The 24,550-nt window shown below is 37.7% G+C and overlaps 1 protein-coding gene across 5 annotated transcripts; it reads right to left on the bottom strand.

Moving 5' to 3' along the window:
- Positions 1 to 267: 267 nt before the first annotated feature.
- Positions 268 to 24,028, bottom strand: IL1RL1 (interleukin 1 receptor like 1). Of its 5 annotated transcripts, none has more exons than XM_050332913.1 (13): positions 23,963 to 24,028; positions 20,882 to 20,995; positions 19,916 to 19,986; positions 18,403 to 18,604; positions 17,945 to 18,113; positions 17,700 to 17,862; positions 15,516 to 15,584; positions 13,480 to 13,612; positions 13,236 to 13,393; positions 7,650 to 7,733; positions 5,462 to 5,605; positions 4,595 to 4,753; positions 268 to 722 (listed from the first exon to the last, which is right to left on the bottom strand). In XM_050332913.1, exons 3-13 carry the CDS (start codon positions 19,980 to 19,982, stop codon positions 376 to 378), a joined length of 1,695 nt encoding a protein of 564 aa, XP_050188870.1. In that variant the 5' UTR covers positions 19,983 to 19,986; positions 20,882 to 20,995; positions 23,963 to 24,028; the 3' UTR covers positions 268 to 375. The 5 variants fall into 5 exon arrangements, with proteins under 5 accessions (XP_050188870.1, XP_050188871.1, XP_050188872.1 ...); XM_050332914.1 differs by having other exon boundaries at positions 17,945 to 18,107; XM_050332915.1 differs by lacking the exon at positions 7,650 to 7,733.
- Between the last annotated feature and the right edge of the window lie 522 nt (positions 24,029 to 24,550).

The raw sequence follows: 24,550 nt of genomic DNA, 5'->3' as shown, positions 1-24,550 counted from the left end.
TCACCTATTCACAATAATAACTTTCTGCTATATATACAACTGTATATAAAAAGAGTATAGGTACATTTAGCTTCATGCAAAATTCTCCACACATTCTAGAATTAGTTCTTCACAGAGCTCTCATACCTATAAAAACTTCCCTCAGTTCCCTAGACCTCTTCTGTCAATTTACCTTGTCATTATTCAATTGAAAGACTGAAAAAAGTTCAGAAAAAAGTTTTTTTTAAAAAACAAACAAACAAACAAACAAACAAAAAAAAACACCAAAAACCACAGCCAGACTTCCAGACTGTAACATTACGTACCTTCTGAGAGGAAAAACAATTGCAGGCATGTAGTCCATTCTGAGAGTTTAGCAGTATTTTCATAGACTGTTCACCCAGTGTTATCTGCGTGTGAGGACTTGAGTGTCGGTGGCATGTGGTACCTCACCTGTTTCCAGAACTTAGAACTGGGTGACTGTGGGTGCACAGTGTGTTGCTCTTTCCATTTGATGGTACCTTGTTGCTTAATAAGAAACCTAAGAGATTCCTGAAGCTTCCCGTAAGTCCCAATTCTCTCCATTTCCAGAAGGATCACCTTTGTGTCATTTTGAATGAGGGCATTGTATAAAGCAATGTGTTGATCATAGGTATGTTCTTTACAGTTAACCAGCTGGTGTGTTAGAAGGATGATCAGCCGTCTGCTGCTCTGCATCCTCTTCTCAATTGCACTGGCTGTATCTGGCAACATACAAGAAAAATATGAGACCCTGATCTTTCTTTTAGAACGCTTTTGTGTTTAGGCACTTCATTTTCAATTGCTTTTTAACAAAAAATAACTTCCGTCTCACTTCAGGCTGGTACAGTTTATTTATTAGAAGAAGACTTTGTACCTCAAAAAAGAAAAAAACAACAACCGACCAAAGGGGGAAGGAGGGGAAAGAGAAAAGCAAAACAAACAAAAAACCCAAAACCACAAAGCTTTCCTTTCAAACGTTTTCTTTGCTTGTAACAAAGCAAATCTGATCTTAAGAATTGTTAGGAATTTTTAGTCTAATGACCTGGAGTCAAGTTCTGTAGATTTGGATTGCATCAAATTTGTGCTTGGTAAACAGTAAGGAATCATGTTCTATCAAGTTCAGTGCTTTAGAGACTGATCTTGCAATACTTACCCATGAAAACTTGTAATGTGGAGACTTTGGGGTGACTTGCTTCTAAGAGGCTTATTTACAGGCAGGGAGAGTGTTAATTCTCCTGACTTATAGCATGCTAAGCTATACACTAATCTCTGCGTCAGGTTGGCATTCACCCTGCAGGGTTGGATCCAGACTTGCAGGGCATTTGTATGTCAGCACAACTGAAGGTGTTTAAATTTCCCACTACCACGTTAGGCAGACCTGATCAGTGGAACTGTGACTGTGATGCTGGAGGTGTCGAACCTAGGAAACTCAAGAGCCAGCGTGCTATGGGAGAAAATTCTGGACCAGCTTGGAAAGCTCCACATCAAGCCTCCAGGAGCTGCTTTTCTCAATGACCTGCTGGGATGCCTATGGGAGGGAGACTGCAAATGAATGCCCGTCCAGTGGAACTCTCATCTCAGTTATAAGAGATTCCTGTGGTCTGTAGAATAAAATCTGGAGTTGTTTTGGGCAGCATAGGATGCTGGGCCAAAAGAAAGGAAGTGGGACCCTAGATGAAGAAATTCAATATAACAATTATTTAACAAGTCAACTGATATGCAGACATCATCAGCCAGCTGCATACGCATCCTCTTTTCCTTTGCTGGGGGGTGCCAGCCCCTCAGTCTCAGAGGTCCAGCTTTTTCAGCTCCTTACTTTTTCAGGAAGAAAACTCTTTCAGTGTCTTCTCCATTCTCTTTCTTGGCTCTGGGATTATTTCGTGAAAACAATTTGCCTTTCTATAATGTTCACCTCTTTTCATTTTCTTCTTTTTCATTAAGTTTTCCTAATGTTACGAGAACAGATACCTTGGAAGGTGAGAAAAATGAAGCTAAGCAGCTACTGCCATAGGTTTAGTTCCCATAAGAGCAACAATTAAAAGAAAAAAAAAATCTTTCTCTGTTTTGAGGTGCAGTCCATTGTGCTCAGGACTGAAAGACCATGGACCTGACGAGATACTAATTTCTTCATTTGGATTTCTCATGTTATACTTGTGGCAAGAGGAAAGATGGGGCTGCATGCTGCAAATACTTTAACCAAGGTATTCATTGCAGCCTGTTCCATGAATTTTAGAAGTTTATATGAGTTCAGAAACTGACAGAAAATATTGTGAGAGAAAAAGGCATTGCAACTGGTACAGAAAAAAAATCAAGCATCTGAAGTCCAGCTAGGAGAGTATGTTAGTGGAAGTATAGCATAAGCTTGTCTGGTTCTCAAAGCCTTTTCCAGTCCTTTGCCCATGGCCACTGCTGAAGATAGGACACTTGGCTACACAGAACATTGCTCCAGTGAAGTGCAGTCATTCCTCTATTATTTGCTTGTGGTTTCTTGTGTTACAGATACAGTGGGTCCAGAAGTGCTTTGCTAGATTCTGCAGCAAGGAATGTAGTTGGCAGGAAAATGAGACCATGAGAACAATGGAGTAGAGGTAATGTTGGTGAAACCTCCCGGGTTTTGGGTAGTACTTGCATTTGCAACTCTTCAGGTCACTGCTAGGTTGTAGAAAATGCCAGTAATTGGTAAGATCAGGAAACAAAAAGAATGCTAGTTTAAGGAAGCATAATAGGAGTCCAACAGCTATGCAGTGCTGTTTATCACTTGAATCATTCTGTATAATTTTCCCTTTTACTGGAAGAACACAAGTTTCAAGTAACAAAGCTTTGCTCTGAAACCAAGAATCATAAGCATTTCTTGAAAAAATAATTCCATTTTATATACTCATTGCAATTAATTTTTTTTCCTAGAAATACATGGAGTTTTACAATGAAAAATATGAAAAACTATGATGCATGTTCAGGAAGGATACAATAATTCAAAGAGGCCTTTCCTGCTTATCTTTGTTTAGCATATTTTAATTGTAGGGTTTGGGATTTGAAAACCTGATAATGAAAGACTCAAGATCAAAAGATAAACAAGAGTGGGGAGCATATGTTTAAAGTCCATCTTCCTGGAAGCAGAGAACTTTTAAGTGCTCCCAGTGGCAGGTAGATTTGAAACAGCTTTTCCACTCAATTGAAAACATTTTTTGGGCATCAAGGTGGATAAGAAAGAGAAAAGGTAAAGACTGGAGAAGTAGACAAGAAGAGAAAAAGAAGAACAATAGTCAACACTTGTGGCATTTTTAGAGTTTTGATTAAATCAGACCAAACAAGTCAAACAGAAGTTACTCACTGTCCCAGGCTGGCTTGATGAGTCTTCTGTCTGTCACTCCTGGGTTACAGGCTTCCATTCACACCTTCACTAAGTGAAAATGTGTTTCTTTTCATCCAACGTCTTACAGCCCTTGTAAGTTACACAGTCTTAACCTCAGTTGTATGCCATGCTGAGTTTTCTTCATGATTTCCATCCAACAACCACAGTTTGAGAGTAGTATCTCAGAAGAAAATATTAAACTGTCTACAATCTCCTGAAGAGGTGGTCTAAGTTTTTGTCATTGACAGATTTGTGAGCTACTCTTAGCTCCTTGTGCTGGATCTAACAACGGTCTGGCTCAGCAACTTTTGCTGCTTTTTTCTACATTTGTGTTGCAGTGTTTTTTCTCAAGGCCAGGCAGCCCTTTCACAACTCTCCAGCAGAGAAGAACATCAAGGACCTCAGTCTCAGCTCAGGATAGATGAAGGATACCTGGCCCCAGTGCAGATGACTTCAGAAATTTGTAACAGAAAATATGCCAGCTTAGGCTTCGTGCCTGCTTATTGACAGGGAGAGAAGAACTGGTCCACAGAATAAGCAGAGCACAAGATAAACAGATAAGTCAGCTCTGGAGGAGAGCAGATAGCAACTAGGTGACAGAAGTCATACAAGATAGTGTAAAGGCATCCACATGGAACTAGCACAGATCAACTAACATGATCTCATTCTGTAAGACAAGAAAGTGGAAATAAAGCATACCAACTCTCTCCTGAATCAATGCTGGGAATTGTGTGAAGGGAAAGTAGGTCATGTCAGTGAACAGAAGCTGAACTTCCTGTGACTCTAATGCCCTCATAACACGTTGAAAACCCCAGAGTGATAACAGCAAAGGTATTTCCTCAACTCAATTTGTGGTTTTCTCCTCTTTCTTTTGTTGTAGACAACCAGTCCTACTCACTAGTTGCTTCATTGTGGCTTTGCCTAGACAATGGCTGTGCAGTTAGGCTATCCAAAGAGCAGATGTATGTTTGAAAGAGTCGCACTTGGGGTCACAATCTCTGCACATTTCAATCTGTGCACTCAATCTGTGCCCCTTCCCTGTAGCTTGTTTTTCTTAGCACACTGACTAGCACTGGGTGCCCTTGTGTCACCCTGCCTGAAAGAGCAGACACACAGCTGCTGAAGAGGTGAGCATCAAGCTCAGGAATTTAAAGTGGCCTCCCAGACACCTAAAAGAGACTAGAACCACAGTTTGCTCATGCTAGACAAGTCTTTTAGTGCATTATTAAATCTGAAACTTACCTTCTCCAGGATATATATCTCTCCCATAAATACACAATTTATATCCACATTTATTTTCTAGAATTTCTGGCATGATTTGGTAAACAAAGTATTCCACAAAATTAGCTTCATTGGTGTGATTTTTGGGGTAGATAACATATGCATCATATGTCTTCCCATCTGTAAGGCAAAACAAGGAAACTATATTGTGTTGGCATGAATTAGAGCTGTCTGTTGCAAAAAGTAGGAGAGAAATAAAAATATCAGTCTTTGAAATAGACCTAAGAGGAAGTTCCTGCCTATCTGAATAATGTATATTATTGGGTGCATGTTTGGAAATTAAAGACTGTGCACATTTGATGTTTTCCATGCTCAGTTGTTATGTCAGGTGTGTTTATACCTTTGGAGAACCTGAACTTTGTATTGCGAAGGCTGAATCCTAGGGTATATAGAGTAGGATTTAAATTGATCAATGCATATTATCATGAAATAGAGATGAAGCTCAGCATTTGTTATTTCAGTGATACAATGGGCTGTTAATAGACTTTGTCTCTCAGGACTTAAATTCTTCCATCTTGAAGAAATTGCTCATCATTACCACAAGATATCATACTTCTGAGTGAAAAGCTCCATTAAGAAGTAGTCTTACAGTCAGAATCAAGTACAAAGTTAAATATTTATTTAGCTCTTTGCTTGATTTCTCTCAAATATGTTTTCCATGACAGCATTTTTATTCTAATCCCAAATGTTTAATTTCTTTCTTTCCAGGGGAGATCCTTTCTTTTGTTCCTATCTGAGGTTCTTGCTCAAAACATCCTAAAAATAGATCCCATGAGGAGCAGCTGAGACGGTTGGGGTTTTAAGCTTTCTTTCTCAAATCTTACTCACCATCCTTGACGGAGGAGGGCTGAAATATCTCCCGATACAATAGGACAATATCAACTCGGAAGGACTGATAAAGTATAACCGAGACTGCTATTGCAATTAGCAGAACTAGAGATCCTGTGATCAAGAGGACATTACAAAGAACCACTGCAAAGTAGAGGGATATATTGTTAGCCATAGAGAAGTTAACCCGTGTGCTGAAGATTTAGCCTCTCATATTCTTACTTCTTTTACAGCTTTAAGGAGCTTAAAACAGAGATGACAAAGCTTTTTCCTTCCCCGGTTCGTGTAGCCAACACAGAGACCCCTGAACTAGAAGTGTATTAAGTAGTAGATAATTAGTATTTACTTTGTTGAATCCAGGCCTATTTATACTAAATACCACAGCTGACAATGGCGTTTAAGTATTTTGTAGCTTTGTAAAAGTGTTAATAACACAACCAGGAACAATGTTCAAACATTTTGTAAGACATCTAAGCCTACGCATGAAAACTGTTAAATGTCCACACAAGGACAAGGCTTCTGGCAGGATTGCACAAACAGGGTACAAGGAAGCATGATGTGCATGTAATGAAATCTGCGATGTAAGAACTAAGTACACAAAACAAACAGGAAAACAGAACATGTCCTGGTTGTAAAAATAAAATAAACTACACTGAAATCAGATAATGTTCTCTCCTTTAAAGAGGGTCAAGGAGCATAAAATAGCAAAATAAGAAGAAACAGGAAAGAAAGTAGCCAGCCACTTTAGTTCCAGCATCCCTCATGGAAGAGCTCTTGAATCTCAGCACGTTCTCCTCAGAGATGAAGATTTATCATGGATAGATTCAGACTAGATACAAGGAAGAAATTTTTTACCTTTACAGTGGTAAAACACTGGAACACGTTGCCCAGAGAAACTGTGAAAGATGTCCTTATAATGGCTGAGGTGTTGATAACCTTTAGATAACCTTTAAAAGTTCATTCCAACCCAAGCCATTCTATGAATTTATAATTCTATAAGGAAGGCAATCACCAACTCTGTGCTAGTCTAGGATACGATTGTGATTATCCCTCTTCTAGAAGAGAGTTGCATTTCTATTGCAACCCAGGCAGACACATTTTTGCAACAGTCCATTTTTCCTCATGTTCTGTGATTCATGGAGCAGAACTCAAGCCAGATATGTGCATCTTCTAGATAACATCTAGTTCTGCTCTAGCAAGAGACAAGGTGAGGTAAAAGCAAGGTTATTTCATACTCACTTGAAACTAGAAAGATAAAATCTTAATCTACAGACTATTACAATCATAAGCTGAAGAAGATACTCGACCTATGTCCTGGATATACCAGGATTCAGTATTGAAAACACTATGAATTCCAGATGGCGAAAATTGAAATTAAAATATCAAAGGCTTTCTACAGCAATTGCACAAAAAAAAGAAAAGATGCAGGGAAGATTAATGGCAATTGTTTAATAGTAGAAATCTCTTCCTAAGCAAATGAGAAAGATACCAAGGTCTTCTCCACTTGGTTGTAACATATAGACTCAGAGCAGTCCCATGTAAATTTTTTCTCTCACAACTAAATCCTTTAAGAGATTTCCATTCACAGTCTACCATCTTAACATAGTTATTTGTGCCCAACAGGACCACTCACTATCCTATAGTTGTAATGATATAACTGCTCTGGGGACTTCTCTGTGGTTCATATCACTCAAATTACTTGGAATAAAAATATAGTCTAATAAATTGGATTAGGTGATGAACTTTTACCCCCAAAAAACCACACATGAAAACATCTAGAATGTACATCTCATCTGCATAAAAGGGCCCATCTGTATTTTTATTTTACTATGCCCTGAATTGGAATATCACTAGAAGCATATATCCCTTCAGTATTACGAAGAGATCTGAGGTTCATTGCAATTTCAGAATTATTTTAGCAGAGGAGAGACACACTCTGTTGAACGTTGACTACATAAATTTAAATACAAACATTCTAGCAACACAAACATGGAGATCAGCTTTGGCATCTTCACTGTAAAGACCTTTCACAGCATCTCAACCCATGGTGGGTTATTACATGTCCTGCTAGCAGCTCCACCCAGCTAAGTCTTATGCATTCAGAACAGGGGAACAGCCTTTCCAGGCTTTTCGTCCTCTGCCTCAAAAATGCACAACAGACATGTGACTGCAGCAACAGACCACTCACCAGCACTTGTGGAGGTGCATCTTACAGGAGGCTGAAGAGTCAGTCTTACTTTCCTCTGCAGAAGAGGCAGCAGATTGGAAAATGCTGCAGATTGTATGCAGCCAGTAAGTATGCTACCAAGTGAACACACTGACCACCACCAAGGAGCAATTTGAGAGCTTTTGCTTAGACTTGGCACTACATGAATGAAGTAAGATAAAATATTTAGCAGTGAAAATACTCTTACTGAAATTTACAGGTTTCTTGGGCTTCTCTGGGAGGTATGGATTAAGGCAGTGTATCGAGTAGTACTTACAGAGGAAACCTAAAAATATTAGTGCCAGAGAAATTCTGCTGAAAAGGTATAGAAAGAAAGAATTTAGAAGTACATTTTCCCTTTCCTCTGGTAGGATGTGAGGTAAATCTAACATGATTTTCACACTCTTCACATTTTTTCTTCTCTATTTAAAGGGAGAAGGAAACATCAGGCTTGTGATGAAGCTTACTTCACCAGTACTAAACCTGAGGAAAACACCTTCCAATAAGATGGAATTGAGCAAGAAAACAACTAGTTCCTTTTATGGTGAAGTTTGGCCATTTTGTATTTTTCACAGTGCTACATGATGCCTATGAAGGAATCTTGTCTTTATTGACCTCTTCAGGTTTTATGATTTCATCCATTTTCCCAGTCAATACACACACATACACACACACAAAATGAGGAAACTCCTGTCACTACCTGGTGAGGACAACCCAAACATCAGAACTTGACACTGTTTCTTATTGATTCATTTGTTGACAATGTGCCTATCACAACATTACAGTTACTGTTGTAATGCATTGTCTCTATAAACATCTAGAGATGAAACAGAATCCAACAACAACTTCTGCAATTACAAACCTAAAAAACTGTTTCTGTTTGGTTTTGTACTGATTAGGCCAAGGCTGGAAAAGAAGTGATAAATTTCCTGTGTTTATGCAGCTTGTAAAGCATCAGACAAGAATTCCACAGAGGTCTTCCTGGAAGAGCAAGTTCGATTCCTGGTAAGACTAGCTTAGCCTCTCATTTCTCTGGAATAAGTCAGCTATCTTCAGCACAATGGGAGCAAGTGTCACGAGCCCCTGAACAAGGTTGAATAGATCCTGTTGTTCCATTTGACCTTGCTGCATCATTTAGTGGCAGAGTTCATGAGTAGGCTGTCTTCTGTTTATTTATATTCAAGAGTGATGGGAATACTGAACTATCAACTCAGAAGAAACAATACTGGGGAGGCCAGAGAAAACAAGCCAGGTTTCCTGACAAACTCCAGAGCAGTTTTTTCTAACTTCTCTGACTTCTAAGAAGGATCCACTTCCAGACAGTAAAGGCAGAGATCTGGGTCTGGAATTCCTGTCCACATCAGTCTACCAAATATGAGTCAAAAGATTAGGTTCAGCATCAAGTATCTTTGAGAAAGAACAGAGCTGATGCTTTGGGCTGAACTTTATCTCGGCTTTGAATGACTGGAATTTCTGGTGCTCTTCAGAGAAGAGGGTTCATGCCATAAGGATTTGTGGTCCTCTGGATATTTTATACTTCCACATGAATAAGAACTGAGGAATGCTCAGGGAGAAATAAGATGATGGTTGTGGGTCAGACATATGAAAAGCCACCTCCAGTTATTTAACAAGCCCTGAATCAAGATAATGAACTAAAAAGTAGTGACAGCTTATATATTAATAAAGAGAGAAGGAGTTGAAAGGTATTTAGAAAGTCCATATGTTCCCTAGCAGACAGGTTAAAAGGGATGCTGAGGGGATGTTCCTGTCCTCGCTGGTAGAAGGAGATAACACATTCCCTGTTTCTCCAATTACTTGTCACTGCCTCTGTCTCAGGAGCTAACAGCTTCCCTCCCTCTGCCAGCAGAGATACTTTCATGAGCATTCATGCACTGCAGTTATCAACGATATGGACTGACGTGAACAGTGTAGATGATTAATTTCCTCATTCTTGAGAGGTGGCATCTTTCAGCATAAGAGGTACCATGCAGCTGCAGATAGCAACTTGGAGTAGTCTAGCAGGTAGAGTCGCTTTCTCTTACCAGGTGTGCAGCAAGACTAGCTTTGACTTTGCCATGAAAGGTGGAAGAAAAGGGAATTAAAAGTTGTCACAAATTTATTAGCCTTAGTGACCAGAGGAACACTACTCCAGTGACACAGAAAATTTCAGAGCATATGAGAAGACATGTCTCATGGCAGAGAGAGAATGTAAAATCTGGGATGATCACCATCTGTGGCATTAAAAATATAGTACTGAATACAAATATAGTACTGAAATGGAATGTGAAGTGAAGTGTTGGTGAAGGAGTCAGAAGATACCAAATGGCTTCAGGCAAAGAAGGGACAGAAAGGATGGGAAATAGCGTGGAAGATGAGTTCAATATTGACTGTGGGTGATCAAAGTCTAGGCAGGGGTTGAATAAGAAAAAAATTGAGAAATCTTCCACAGCAGAAGGAGAAGCAACCTCTAAATGTAGCAGCAGCAACAGTGGCTGAAATATGCAGGGACATTAACACCTCCTAATGGAGGCAAGAATACAGCTGCAGAGATTGTCAAAATTCATAGTCAAATTCTCATTAAATTGTTCTCATGAAACAAAGAAGGAATTTGTCTGATTTCTCTGTGTCTGAAGGACATGGTGTGCATAGTCTGGTTACTACCAACTCACACCAAAAGGAGGTGACTACATTGCGTTATACCTGATAACTGAGGTACTTAGGTCACGTAGCTCTTTTCTACAGAGCTGATCAGCTGCTCTTAGGAACATTTATTTCCTTTTTATAAAGATAAGTGAACAGACACTTCAGACAGACACTTGAGACAGACACATTTTTCACAATACAGGACTTTTCTTCACACACATATACGAATATATGCACATGAACACACCACATATATATCCTAAACTGGAAAACATACTTTTTTCACTGTGAAATGTCAAACATCTTTGCCAATGACATGCATTCCTGGTAGTATTAAGGGAGTATTTTTGTTTTCCATGGAAGCAAAACTAAACAGCTCTTGACTATGAAGGAAGTTCTTACATTTCTCATAATTCCTTTCTGAAAATTTTTTTTCTTATGTGAATTACAATTGTTACTAAAGCAAATTGTTAGGGTTAATTATAGTGATATTATTATCAATGAACTAGGACTTAAAGTATTTGATTATGAATCAGAAAAATAAATTTAATTCCTGGTTTCCAAAGAAAAATTTCCATGTGGTGAGGTGAATCATTCTTTCAGCAGGTTTTTGACTGAACAGGTACATATGCAAAGGAGCTCTAATGTAATTGCTTACAGTATCTTTGCTTCCTCCCTGATCTGTCACCTGTGCTGCCAAACACTATTTATCCGGTTCATTAAATGTCCCCCAAATTGACTAATTTGAGTAGTAAGTGGCACTATATCCATTCAACTCTTAATTCCTATCACAAATCTGTGCTACAAATTATGGTAATGTAACCCCTACTGAATGTCCTAAAAAAAAAAAAAATCAGAATACAGAACAGGAATTTGTGTGAAAAGAACATTACAGGATAGTAGCGAGCAGGAACAAGTTGTGCTGTGGGAAACACTAAGGAGCAATCATATATTTGGAAAAAAACCCACAAGATTTTTTTCCTATTAAAAACAAACACACAAACAACAACAACAACAAAAAAGGAGAGCGCACATTTTTATTATGCATTTACAAGACGAGAGGCACAAGAAAATCCTACAGCATTTTTATTATTCTCAGAGGGAAGCTGTCATTGTTCTAGTATAAATATTGCTCAGCTGTGTGAGAAGTGAGTGAAGAAAACTGAAGCAGAGCACAGCTACTTCTGGACGTATCATTGCTTGCACCAACAGTGCTGAGGAGCAGAAGCAGACACCTTGTCAATAGCAGCAACAAGGAGAAAGGAACAGGTATCCACACAAAAAGGGCAGAAGCAAAAGGGAGATCACAGTCAAGAGCTTTCTTGAACATTTACTGAAGACCTATGAAGAGAAAACAAAGTAAGATTTGTTGGCAACAGAAGTCAAATTCAGTGATTCACTGGATGAATATAGAATATGTTACACTCTTTTCTTCATCTAGTCTGTAACACAGGACCAATAAAGGAGTTGCATTGCTGAACTAGAGTGAGTAGAAACTGTTACTCAGTTTTCTTCCCTCTCATTGCAAGTACACTCCCACACTCAAATAGTGCAGTGCAGAACTGATGTGCTTCCAGCTTCCTGAGTGATGCTATACTCACACTCACTCATCCAACCAAAACATCTCCTGCCACCTTCCTCTGGAAGGAGGTGGTGCTATCCTGCTGTTATAATTCACCTACATTCCTTCTAACTCTGGCTATGGCAAGGAAAAAATGTCTAGTCCTTGAAACTGTGATCCTGTAGAAAGTTATGGGCAGTCAAGAATACTGCAGAACATGGATCTGTGCATACCCTGTGATCACAATACACTTGATTTTACTCTTCCCACCATTCACCTATAGAAAAGTAATCCTTGTTCAAGGCCTTGACATTTACTCTCAAGGTCCTCAAGAAAAGAAAGCAGGTTTAGATTAGATATTAGGAAAAATTTATTTACTCAGAGTGTGGTGTGGCACTGGAACAGGTTTCCCAAAGAAGTTGTGAATGTCCCATCCCTGGTGGAGCTTTGAGTAACCTGGGCTAGTGAAAGATGTCCCTGCCTGTGGCAGGGAGGTTGGAAGTAGATGATCTTTAAAGTCCCTTTCAACTCAAACCATTCTATGATTCTTGGTGTTTCAGCATATCTGAAGGGATAAGAAAGGAAACCTATAACTGCAGCTTCTTCTTGTGCCTTCACAGACAAAAAGCATTCTGTGCCATAGGAATCTAGCCTATGAATGCTGGTATCAATGCTTAGGGATCTGCCTATCCCTGCTAAAAAAAAAAAAAAAAAATCCCATAGGAGCTAAGGATCATTCCAGTCCCCACCATTTACTGCTTTGGATTTTGTTTCTGTTTCAGGTACTCCTAGTACCATGAACTCAAAAAACAAAACCAAGGGAAAGCCTTTGAAGTGCTACTGACGCCTCTGTGTGTCACAGAGTGAACACAGTGGCCCTCAGAGAGAGAAGATAAAGAGACTACAAAGAAGTCACACCACTTAACATTCAGTCAAAAGACAAAGGCACTGCAGTGATGAAGTACGGGAAGGAAGGCAAATCAACTGGCAAACCAGCAGCTGAAACTCTTATATTTAAAGTTTGCCTATTTTTTGCCATGATTTCACACTAGAAGCAACAGTTTGTCACAGTGGAGAAATAACCTAGAAAGAGGATACTCTTATCACAGGGTTGATACAGTCACACTCTGTTCTGTATATTTCATCTCTCGCTGATACTCTTTGAATTATGCCCCACACACACAACAGAATTTACCCCAAGGACTTTCAGCCATGAGAGTTTTGTCGCTGGCTTGAATATGTGGGGAAGATGCAGGCTGTTACTCTTCTTACTAGCAGAAACTTTCTCACTAACCAAAACAATAAACTCACCAACATATTTCAAACTGAGTTCAAAGTGTAAAAATCGAAATGAAAAATCTTACCCTCAAACTGTGTTTTGAGTTCTAACGTCACTGTGACTCTTGTGTTGTGCATTGTGTTCAGTGCTATACAAGTGAAATTCGACTGCAGATCCTCCTTTTTTACTTCAGTTATATTCAAAGTGGTCTCTTCATAGTATTCTTGCTCACGTCCTTCAAAACTAACAGAGAGAGAAAGAGCTGGTACATTCATTTTAATGGCACAGTTTGCATAGAAGAAAGATTATTCTGTTTTATATACACTTACAAATGTGTTTCTTCATGAAATCTTGTAAAATCACAGTGTTTCGCTGGGATGTTATTCACATCCCATCTGACAGCAGATATTGGCTGTTTCTTAATCCCCAGGAGGGCCTGACATTTCAGAGACAAAGCAGTACCTAATCAAGACAGAGAGATGTAAACATTCCTTGATGAAAAATGTAATTTTATTTTTCTCATAACATCTTTTTCTACAATATGACTTGTGAGTTTTGTCTCAATGAATTCGACATATTTTTCTGAACTACTGCTGACAAAATGATGCATAGAAAAGACATAAAAAGAAAGAGTGAAATGAAATTTAACAAAAGGTCTAATAAGACACCAAGGATTATAAAAGGAATTATTTATATTTATTATGATGAAGGCAATGTACATTTTACTTGTGATGTGTAACACATGTAATTGGCTATTGAGAAACATGGAAATTATATGCTGGTTTACACACAAATGTACATAGACAATAAGACATTTAAATTTTAGTATTTATTATTTTGCATAAATCTTGTGTGCAGAATTTTATCCTGGATTTTATACAAGCTGGACAAAAGTAAAGTAAGCCTGTTCAAGCAAAATTAAAACAGGAAATTATTTATTATGTATTTGCCATTAGGAAATGTTTATTCCAAAGTAAGAGTCACTAAAATTGCACTAAAAGGTATAAATAAATAAAACATATTAAATTGTTTCCATGTAAATCTTCATCTAAGCAGGATTTTGATAAGATTATCAAATCTTATTATTAAATCATGAATTGGTATTTGAGAGCATGGAGAAATCCCTTCAGCTTTGCAAACGAGAGACAATGGTACCAGTACAACAAGTGGGTTCTATATGTAAAGTGAATTTGCTCCATGTAAGCAGTGCCAGATTACTTATTGTCCCAGACGGGTAGACAGAGCCCACAGTGCACTAGACCCTGACCACCTTACTAGCGAAAGCTTTTCCTGGAGAACAAATCTAATTCACATCTAACAATGTGACGAGACAACGGATGGAAAGAGAATAAAACAATGGTAATGCAAGTCAACATGGCAAGTCTCTGAGACACAGCACGTGGCACCTCAGAGAGGGCTGTGGGCCCCTGCTGTACTTGCTACCAGAGCAGTCCTGCTGTAGGACAGAAACAGTGGAGTGGTGATTGTGATCCCTTCTCCCACTGGCCCACCTTCACCCCACTTGCCCTGGGAGACAGGCATCCTGGATTACATATTTAGGTTTAGATGGGTTCAGTCACTTGCTGGAGAGGTCCACTTTTCTCCACTGACTATACAAAAATCCCTGACAACTCTCATTCCTACCAGAAGCACCTTGCTCTGATGGTGCAAGTTACCCAAGACAAATCTGAATCACTGAGAACATCTACAGGCCTAAACAAAATGGAGGTAGGGAGCAACCTCTACATAGCTGGTTCTCCAACCAGCTATTTCTAAGTTCACTCCTTGGTCCTGTCTTACAGCCCTCGCATTATCTTCCTGATAGATCAGACTGGTCTGATCCATGCTAGCCAACATAGACACAGGAGAAGCAATGTTCCTCAGACTCAGAAAGGCCAGTGACCAGCCCCTTGCTCTCCTTCACTCCTCAACAGAGACAGAACTACTGTATGTCTCCATGCAGGGACTGAAAGTAACATGGAGTAGGTCTAATTACAAGAATAGTCCATCCTTCCCTTTTAAGGGGTACCATCAAGCAGTTTCAAGGTATGTAGCTAAACTTCTCTTTGAAGTGGACAGAAGCTGTCACCCCTTCAGCTGAGACATAATGATTCACTGTGTGAGCAATCCTAGTCTATCCCAGGGAGAGTAGAAGAGGTTATTTAAATCCCCTTAAACTACACTTAATACCTGAAAAACCCATCAGTTATCCCTAACTTCACACAACGGTGCTACCAGTGCATTAAATCTCGCAAACATTATGATGCAAAAGTGTAATGAAAAATAAAAATCTTCTGGAAGATCCCTGTGTTTGCTAGACCATCACAAAATGTTAATTTAAAAACAATTTAAAGTTTGTACTCACCAAGCTCCACTTCTATTACTCCTTTATTCTTTGGAAATAAGATTTGAGGAGGTAGAGGTGAGTGTTTTACTTTAGAAATAAAAGAGGAAAAGAAAGCATATCTTAGAAAGTTGTGAAAATGCATTTTGTTAGATAACATTTGTAATCTGTACAGTTAATATTTTATGATCACAAAGACAATTTCAAACCAACAGTGTTTCACATGCCTGTTGAAATAATCTGGTTTTATTCCTATGACCAAATAAGTCCGGGGAGTATGTACATGTTAATAGTGTCAGTATTTTCTACCCATTTATTTCATTTTTAAGTTTGTACATAAAGAGCGAGGAAAAAATTTAGTTTCTGAAGTACTGTTTTAGCTGCTGAGTGGGGGAAAAAAGCAAATGCAATTTATAGGCTTTGTTTTTTCAGCTGCCTTTTTTGAAGAGATACAGAGATTCCTTCCAACATTGGAGAAATTACTCATATCCACTATAGGAAATAGCTAATATATACTTTTATGCAGTATCTGAACTGGTAACCCTCTAGCCCACAGCTGCCTGCCCATGTTTTTCTCTGTTTATCCCACCTCTACAGCTTGACAGCCGAGCACATTTGCTTATGAAGACTCTGTGCTGTATGTACATCTCTTGTTGCTGCACACAACTGCTTCCCTTTATATCAGTCTGCATGACATTGAGCATTCCTCATCATAGAATGGCAATCATAAAATCTTAAAGTTTGGAAAAGACCTCTTAGATCAAGTCCAACCATTAACCCAGCACTGCTGTGTTCACCAAGTGAACTCCAAGTGCCACATCCACCTGCCTTTCAGATAGTTCCAGGCGTGGTGATTCCATCACTTCCCTGGGCAGCCTATTCCAATGCCTGACTACCGTTTCAGTGAAGAAATTTTTCTTATATCCAATCTAAACCTCCCTTAGTACAGCTTTATGCCATTTCCTATAATTATCTTCTAGAAGGAACACTGTTTTTATTTTGACATATTTATTTTCCATTCCCACTAATAATTGCTATGGACATGTCCAAATTACATCCAGCCACTTGAATTAGGCATTCAGATACCTCAGAATTTTTTCTCTATGCTTTTTCCTTCTTTTCTTGGCCTTTACACTGTCTCAGACTTCCCACTGCAAATGCATTGCTTGCTATCATTTTCTTCATTAAATTTTTCTAACTCAAGGCACCTCTGTGAAACCCATATAACCTATATACCCTAAAAAATCTGCAGGATTCATTTATGCCTCTGCTTCCCAGACTGCCAGAAAAGCAGTTCTCTTTACCCATCCTAACTGTTTCTAATTTTCATTAACTGGATCTGATAAAATAGAAGTGTGGAGAGAGCCAGTAGCTCTACCTATCTGAATATGCTAAGTTCTTAGCTGCCAGCATTCAGAGGCAGAAGGTCCTCTGAATCAGTATGGATCTGGAAGGCAACAGGAATGTACATCATAATTCAGTATTATTAACAAAATGTAACAGCTCCACTTATCAGCATACTAATTTTAAGGTCTGATAAAACCTCAAAGAAGTTATCTTTAAATACTTTGAATTTAGCAAAAACTGTAGCAGGCATGAAGACCCAGCTCAGATTTCACATGTTATGTTGCAATCTCTTCTTTCTGCAAGGATTTCAAAATAATATCAGACTGGCTTCAAAATCCGCCTGGATGTAACACAGGCTTTTGTAAATTTGAATGCCCTTATGATAAACAAAACCCTGAAATTTTTATTATAACTCAGGCAGAACAGTATTCCTGGCCAATTAGAGAAGTTTTGATGGAAGTACATTCAAACAAAAAATTGTTTGGCAGAGAAGTGTAATGAAGACCAACATGGTGTTACACAGAAGAGGAGGAAAGGCACAAGACTGTCTAAGTTACTGTACTAGGTCTCAGCTCAAATCTGCATTTTGTCCAGCTCAGAATAATTAGAACAAACTCTGCTACTGAGTTGTGGGCACAGCAGCAAAAGACTACAAGCAAGGTTCCTATGCTCCAACTCTGCATTCTGCCCACAAGCTGGGTGCCTCTCCACAACAAATGAACATTACTTATTTTTGAAAAAAAAAAAAAACAAAACAAAAAAACCCCTTTTTTCTCCTTAATGTAAAAAAGGGGTTTCCTTTGCTCTAAGTTGACATTAGTCTTTTTATCTTAGCAAGCTGCAAAATGACTGCCTTACCCTCACTTATGAAAATTCTTGTTGCTGAGGCATTAAATACATTTCCTTTATAAGTATAAATAAATTGACAAGTATAATAACCATCATCTTCCCTTGTTGGGTTCTCAATATAAATGTATTTTCCTTCCTTGAAGTATCTCTGTCCCTGAACAGGTTTGCAGTCCTGGAAAAGAAAAAATTATGTGGTTGCAAATAGCTTTTCACAGTATTCTGATCTACACTGGCATTCTCGGGGGTTTATTTACCTTATACCACTGGATGATAGTAGCATTCTTATAGTTATCAATGGTAGGACAAACAATTTTTCCTCTTCCAGTGTCATTTGGGTAACGAATCTGACTTGGGAAACATATTGCTTGCTTGTATGAATGCACTTGCACACTCACGTTGAATGACTTTGTGCGATTTCTTGAACTTTAAAAATGGAATAAAGGTATGTCACATAGTATTTGTATACAGAATATATTAAATATTTTTTTTAAATGTAGTCTTGTTCTATAAACCTGTGTACGATTATTTTATTTCAGTCACAGATTGATTTTAACGATCTGTTATAAAAATAGCAATTGCAGGAAGAAAACTTATGAAAAGGTATGAAAAAAAAGGCATAATTTCCCTTAATAATAATTAGAAAATGTTAATAAAATGCCTATGTTTCTTGCTAGTCTTACTTACACCTTTCATTTTTCAATGTGGCACTTACAGATATGTTACACAAGTGTAGTTTCCAGAATCCTCTCTAGAAGTTGGCAGAAACCAAAGAAATCGTTCTAAGGAAAATATTCGTGATCCCTCCTCTTCTGCAGGAATTATTTTGTTAGTATCCATGTGATACCAGGTGACTTTCACAGATGAACTCCGTTTGGGACATTTTATAACTAAAGCCTCCCCTTCCATTGCATCAACTGTAAATGAACAAAAGATTAAAATTTAGATGAATTAAACCTTTGCCCCACTGAGACAGAGGATAACTTGACATTATTGGATCAGCAGGCTAGTCATGTCCCTCTCACTTCCTTAGGTTTTCAGAGATGACACATAGCAAGCTTATTCTCACGAAATTTTTTTCTTTCAATTTTGTTTACCTCGAGTTATGGAGCCATTTTTTTCAAAAAATAGTAATTCAACTGTGAGACTGAAACAAACAAACAAACAAATCCCTAGATTCTAAGGAGACACATGCAAAAAAAATGAAGATTTAATTGAAAAATAGAAAAATTTTATTGAAAAATTGAAAAATTATTTCTTAAAATGAACTTTTTATGTAAATCTTTGCCTGAAATACTGTTTTTATTCAAAAGAGGAATTAAAACACAAAGAAAAATGCTGGCTTTAAAGCTGCACTATGAAGTTAGCTTTCCTTATCTCAATATAATTAATAATTATTTATACAATAGGTAAGTGTTTTGTTCTGCCTTGTTAAGGCAGAAAAAGGAAATTATTTTTCTTCACAGAAGAAAAGAATCATAGATGGAGGAAGTCTATAGATTAGATCCTTAGGGGAAAAAAAACCCAACCAAACATAAAACATGAAAGAAGAGATTCTCTCTGAAGTTCATGAAAATGGGGGGAAAAAAATTAAAGAAATGTAACAGACTGAAAGGAAGAATTTGATGTGAAGGTGGGAAGGTGGAAAGTTGCCAGAAATAAATAAGAAACAAATAAGTTGTTTTGGACAATAAAACACACATGCTCACATATAAGAAAAAAAAGGAACAAGTTGGGAGTAAACCACTACATTCTTTAATAATTTTTTTAAATGCATATACTTCTACTTTTGAGTACTGAAACTGGTCCAGAGAAACTTGAATCTAGCAAATTTCACAAATATTTAAGTGCTCAGGTACCTGAACAGGGAACTGGCTACTGAAAAAAGAAATACTAATCTGAAAGTTGTATTGCATTTTGAGAAGAGAAAGATGAGGAAATGAGCATGGATGGTGATGGGATAAGGATGGAGATTGGCAGAGAAACTGCAGTAGATAAGGCAGCATGAAAATGAGAGTAAACAACCAAATTAGGTAACCAAAATAACCATCAAAAATGACACTGCAAGAGTGTCACAGAGAAAACACACCAAGTTTTAAAATTGTGATTTGCAGTTTGAGATAAACTCAGTAATTTTAGGTTTAAAAATAAAACTACCAATTTGGAAACAGCCTACACATTTCTACAGAACAAACCTCATCAGAAAGTATTTTTAAAATGTGACTTACATAGTTCAGTTGTCATGGAAACCGAGAGGAAGGTAGATAGGAAGATCAAATCTACGTACACCATCATATTTCTAAACCAGAAAGAAAAACATTGGTATCTTAGGGTATACTCTGACTGCATCAGTAATACTGTGGTGATGCGCACCAACTAACAGAAAATGGTATCGTGCAGTGATAAACTGTATCATGTGAGCTGCTCTGTATAGTGTATGTTTGTTTGTGTGTGTGTGTGTGTGTGTGTGTGTGTGTGTAGCAGTGGTTTTGCAGCTCTGAGATGTTCTTTATTCTATTATCACTGCAATAGCTGATGTTCCATTGAAACTTTGGTTATGACTTACTTTAGGAGTCGGGGAATTACTCTGCCGTGGTGGGCCTCAGGCAGAAACCTCTTTTCACATGGTTGCTTCTTTCTTTTTAAGGAAGCTAAATGTACATTGGCATTCTCTTCATAGTCAAGTGCAGAAAAATTATACCTCAACTTAGAAAAGAATCCTGGCTTTGAAAATATATACCCTGGCTTTGAATTAAGGTTGCATCCAATCAAGTACGTAGGTGCACAACATCCTTTTGGCTTTCTAAGCAAGTGGATGTGTTTTCACTGACAGCTCCTCTAGGTAAGTGTTTAGCAGTAAGAATAAAACCAGGAGAGTGCCATCAAAAATGCTAACCTGAAAGGGAACTGAAAAAATGGACTGGAAATGAAGGTAAAGGAACATATACTATACTCGTGGAACAGCAGTAGGGCAAATCCCATCTTTCACTGATGTTTTCATTTGTGTCTAACTGATATGGACCTTCTTGTAATTCCCATCTCATGGTATGGCTCCAGAATTGCACAGCAAACCACTTTATTAGCAAAACTGATCATTTGATCATGGACATTACACTGATCTAATCCAGGAATGTCTCAGGAGACAGCAGGCATGCAATCCAGCTATACTACATAGTTGTAAGCATTCTACTTACCATTAATAAACCCTTCCCTTGAATGCTGTCCTTCACTGCAGATCACAGAGTGGTGGGTTCTATTATCATGTATGAGTAAGAAGCACTCCCACGGTACTACAGATAATTGGCAAGCTTTCAGGAGAAATCAAGTTAGAAATTAAGTATAATTAATCTTGCAGAGAGTGACCACAAGAGGAGTAGTGAAAAACGGGCAAGAAATATAAGTACTGCCGTCACACTTATGGCAAGGAAATTTTATTTCAGTGCCAAAGATTTCCAAACTAAATAAAGATTGACAGACCTTATCTAAGCCTACATTTTTGCCAAGTCTGAAATTCACAACTGATTCAATTTTGAGCTTTCACAAATGTCACCAGCTTTTTATTGATTGGGAAAGTTTCTTCTTTTAGAAGGTTTATTAACATCCAGAGGGCTATTTTAAAACTGTGAAAAATAATAACGAAACTTGGTATTGGAAAAGTGTGAGAATTTCAGTGTAGGTATTGTGCAGGGATATTGACAAATCACAGGAAAGATAAGGTTTAGACCAAAAAAAGCAGAGTCTCAGCATTAATGTCACAGCAAGACTGATGCCCTTGTCTTTTACAGAAAGTGATTGAACAGCCAATGTGTGTGCAAGGAAATATTTGCTTTCATTAGAGCAGGACAAAAGCACCACATACAAGTGCAAGTCTATTGACTTCTTTAATTATCAGGTAATTTTGCTCCAGGTGAATAGACCTTTAGAAGATACTTTTGAACACAACAAACATCAGAAGTTTTACCCTGGAAGAAATTAACAAGAACAGGGTTCATGAGTGACCTGGGTCAGGACAAACCCTCAGGAGAGAAAGATATATTGCAAAACAGCACACAACAAAATTCACAGCATTATTTCTAACACTACCATGGACCAGAAACACCCTGAATATTCCTTCTCTGCTGAGAGCCTTTTCCCAGCAAGTGTTTGGTTCTGTTCCAGGAACTTATTTGCCCCCAACAAGGTATACCAGCAGTTATACTAACTCCCTACTATTTTTTTGGGCTATTTTGATTAAGCAACTGATACCTCAGCAAGATGACAAAAAGTAATACAATAGATTTTTTAAGGAAAATCAGTTTCATAGACTGCGTTTGGAGACTGTCTGAAATGAGGTCCTTTCTCAGTTGATATTTTATTTGTATGTGCCTATTATGCATTTAGCCACAAGTAATATCATTAGCAAAGATATTGGACAGTCCCTTATTGCCAATGCTATTGCAGGCCTAGAAATGGAAGGCTGGTGATTAAGAGAAAGTTGTGAGGAAATGTGCTTTCTCTGTTTTTGAGATACAGCTTTGTCCAGGAAGGGAGCCAATTGCTTGCTCTCAAAAACTTTCCTAACAAGTGCCAGAATGATTCAGGAGTAACAAATTTATAATTCTCCGTACTTGCTACCAGCCTGCACCAAAAAAGTGCAAAATATTTGAGGTAGGATTCTCCCCACCAAATTTGATGATTTCTTTATTGATTTTCCCTCCATTTTTAAGCTGCCTTGTACTGGCAGCAGTTTAAGTAAAGTTTAGGGTTTGTGTGTATGAATACAGATGATATATGAGGCTCTAATTAAAGAGAAATGTTCCCTGAAAATACAAAGAGAGCAGGCAATTAAAAGAACAATGTCATTCTGTTTGCATTTTCCAAAGTCAGCAGCAAACATCAAATTGCCTCAACACAAACTGAAGCAGAGGTTGCAGTTCTAGACAGAAAAATATCAAGAGAAGAACTAGTTTTATAGTGCCTTACAGCTTGTGGCATTACTCTGCACAAAGCAAAATTAAGGCACTCATGTCCATGATCATTAGGTCAAATGAAAACAGCATTCTGAGGCACAAAATATAGGCAGTAAGACACCTCATGTCCCACAGTCAAAAGAAGTTTTTGTAGCTTGAAGCACTGAGAAACAAAGGCCATAGTTTCTGGAAATAATCATGTACTTTCTGCTTCTGTAGTTTCATTTAGAACGTTTGTTTTATTACATTTGTCTAAAGTGAAACCTGGATAACATTTTTTTGGGTCCTCGGTATACCATAAATTTAGATTGCTAATATTCAGGGAGATAAAAGATAAGGAGACATTTTCCATAAATCTCTTTCTTCCTATAGCTCAGAATAAAAATTTCAGTGTGGTGCTGGAAAAGCACTAGATCCAAAATTTGGGATACCTGAGTATGTAAAAACCTAGCTCCTAATCATTAAATATCAAAGGAAGGTGAAAGAACTGGGAACCCTCTATGTATGTTGAGAAGCAGTACTCTATAGGGTTTAACTCATTGTTTCTTCAGAGGCAACTGTCTTAGTAATATATTTCTGATTTTCTCTCCAAAATTTGTTTTTGGCAACAGAATATTTATAGTACTGTTTATAAAAGTGACAAACATTATAAAGGCACCATATTTTGCATGCTAACAAAACCGGGAAATGTTATTGCAATTTCTACTCCAAAAAGCTTAACAGACTTTACAATGTAAAGATACCATGAAAGAGAAGTTGTGTGAGATTTGTTTACTAAGACATAGAACACATACACCTTTTGAAAATGATTTTCATTCTTTTATCAAACCAGAAAATCCATTCTGACTGAAAATGGGCTGTTAAAATAGCAACAGTAAAACCGAACTTTTTCCAGAACTAGCATTCACAAGAGTTAAGAACAACACTAGTTACGGATGTAAGTGTAAAATTTAGGAATTTCAGTATCAAAATATGGAAATGTTAGAATTGATATACACAGTATTCATAAAAATACTTTGAAGAAAGAAAGTGCATAAATATATTAACCTCTGATAAATCAATTGCTCAGTAAAGATTTTCTGTGTCTCTCACTTATTAGTAAAGCTATATGCCAGAAAATTGAGGTCAAATTCATTTCTAAATACACTTCATTGTAAGGTAAATATTTTTGTTGGTCACAACATTGTCTATCATGGAAGCATATCCACTCTTTTAATCTAGTATTATTTCTTGACATAAAGAAGCACATAAGTGAACTGAAATAAACTTTCTTATCAAATTCTTCAATTATTTTTGGTTAAATGATAATATAAAAGTTTGACCTACCATCTGGAAAATTCAGAAAGCAGAGAAGTGGCTTGTTCTCTGTGGCTGGGTCTTTTGCACTGATTTCTCTGCTTAGCTTGTACCAGATATTACTGGGAACTCTTTATCTGCCTTGTGCAGTTCCTATCTGCAAAATACACTGCTTAAGCCTGAGACACCTCCCACTGAAGAGAGCAGAACATGCAAATTACTGTAGTAATTTATCTTAAATATCTATCAGAGGTGGTATCTCATAGTTCCAATCAATCAGATAGCTTTTATCACTAGCATAGTTTTTCCATTAATTGCAAATTATTCCATTTTAGTACCATTATATTGCAATAAATATGCTGGCTGGGGAGGACAGAGGGGACACTGATGGCAGAGGCTACTTTGAAACAGATTCTGCTTGAAAACAAGTGACAGCCTTGCCTGGTCTAGTCAGGTGAAAGCTCCCTGAGAACACCTCTAAAAGTCCCTGATGAATCAGGAATAGTTTTTATTGAAGGAAATTGCTTCACTGAAACTAAACTGAACAAAGAAGGTGCTGAGAAACCAGTTTTCTGCATCATCAGCTAAATTAAGTCTTGGAGGGAAAGATTTTATTCT

Source organism: Myiozetetes cayanensis, unplaced genomic scaffold (assembly GCF_022539395.1).
Source record: "Myiozetetes cayanensis isolate MyiCay16 unplaced genomic scaffold, myiCay2020 scf5-8, whole genome shotgun sequence".
Taxonomy (NCBI): Eukaryota; Metazoa; Chordata; class Aves; order Passeriformes; family Tyrannidae; genus Myiozetetes; species Myiozetetes cayanensis.
This window is presented reverse-complemented; position numbering and strand designations above follow the sequence as displayed.

Bases quoted from the DNA above. Each gene is read 5' to 3' on its own strand.
- IL1RL1 (XM_050332913.1), bottom strand. From the start codon at position 19,982: ATGATGGTGTACGTAGATTTGATCTTCCTATCTACCTTCCTCTCGGTT. The intron at 13,394-13,479 runs GTAAGTGTATAT...TCTCTCTGTTAG, and splicing joins TTTCATGAAGAAACACATTT to TTTTGAAGGACGTGAGCAAG. The intron at 5,606-7,649 runs GTGAGTGGTCTG...TCTACTTTGCAG, and splicing joins ATGCACCTCCACAAGTGCTG to TGGTTCTTTGTAATGTCCTC.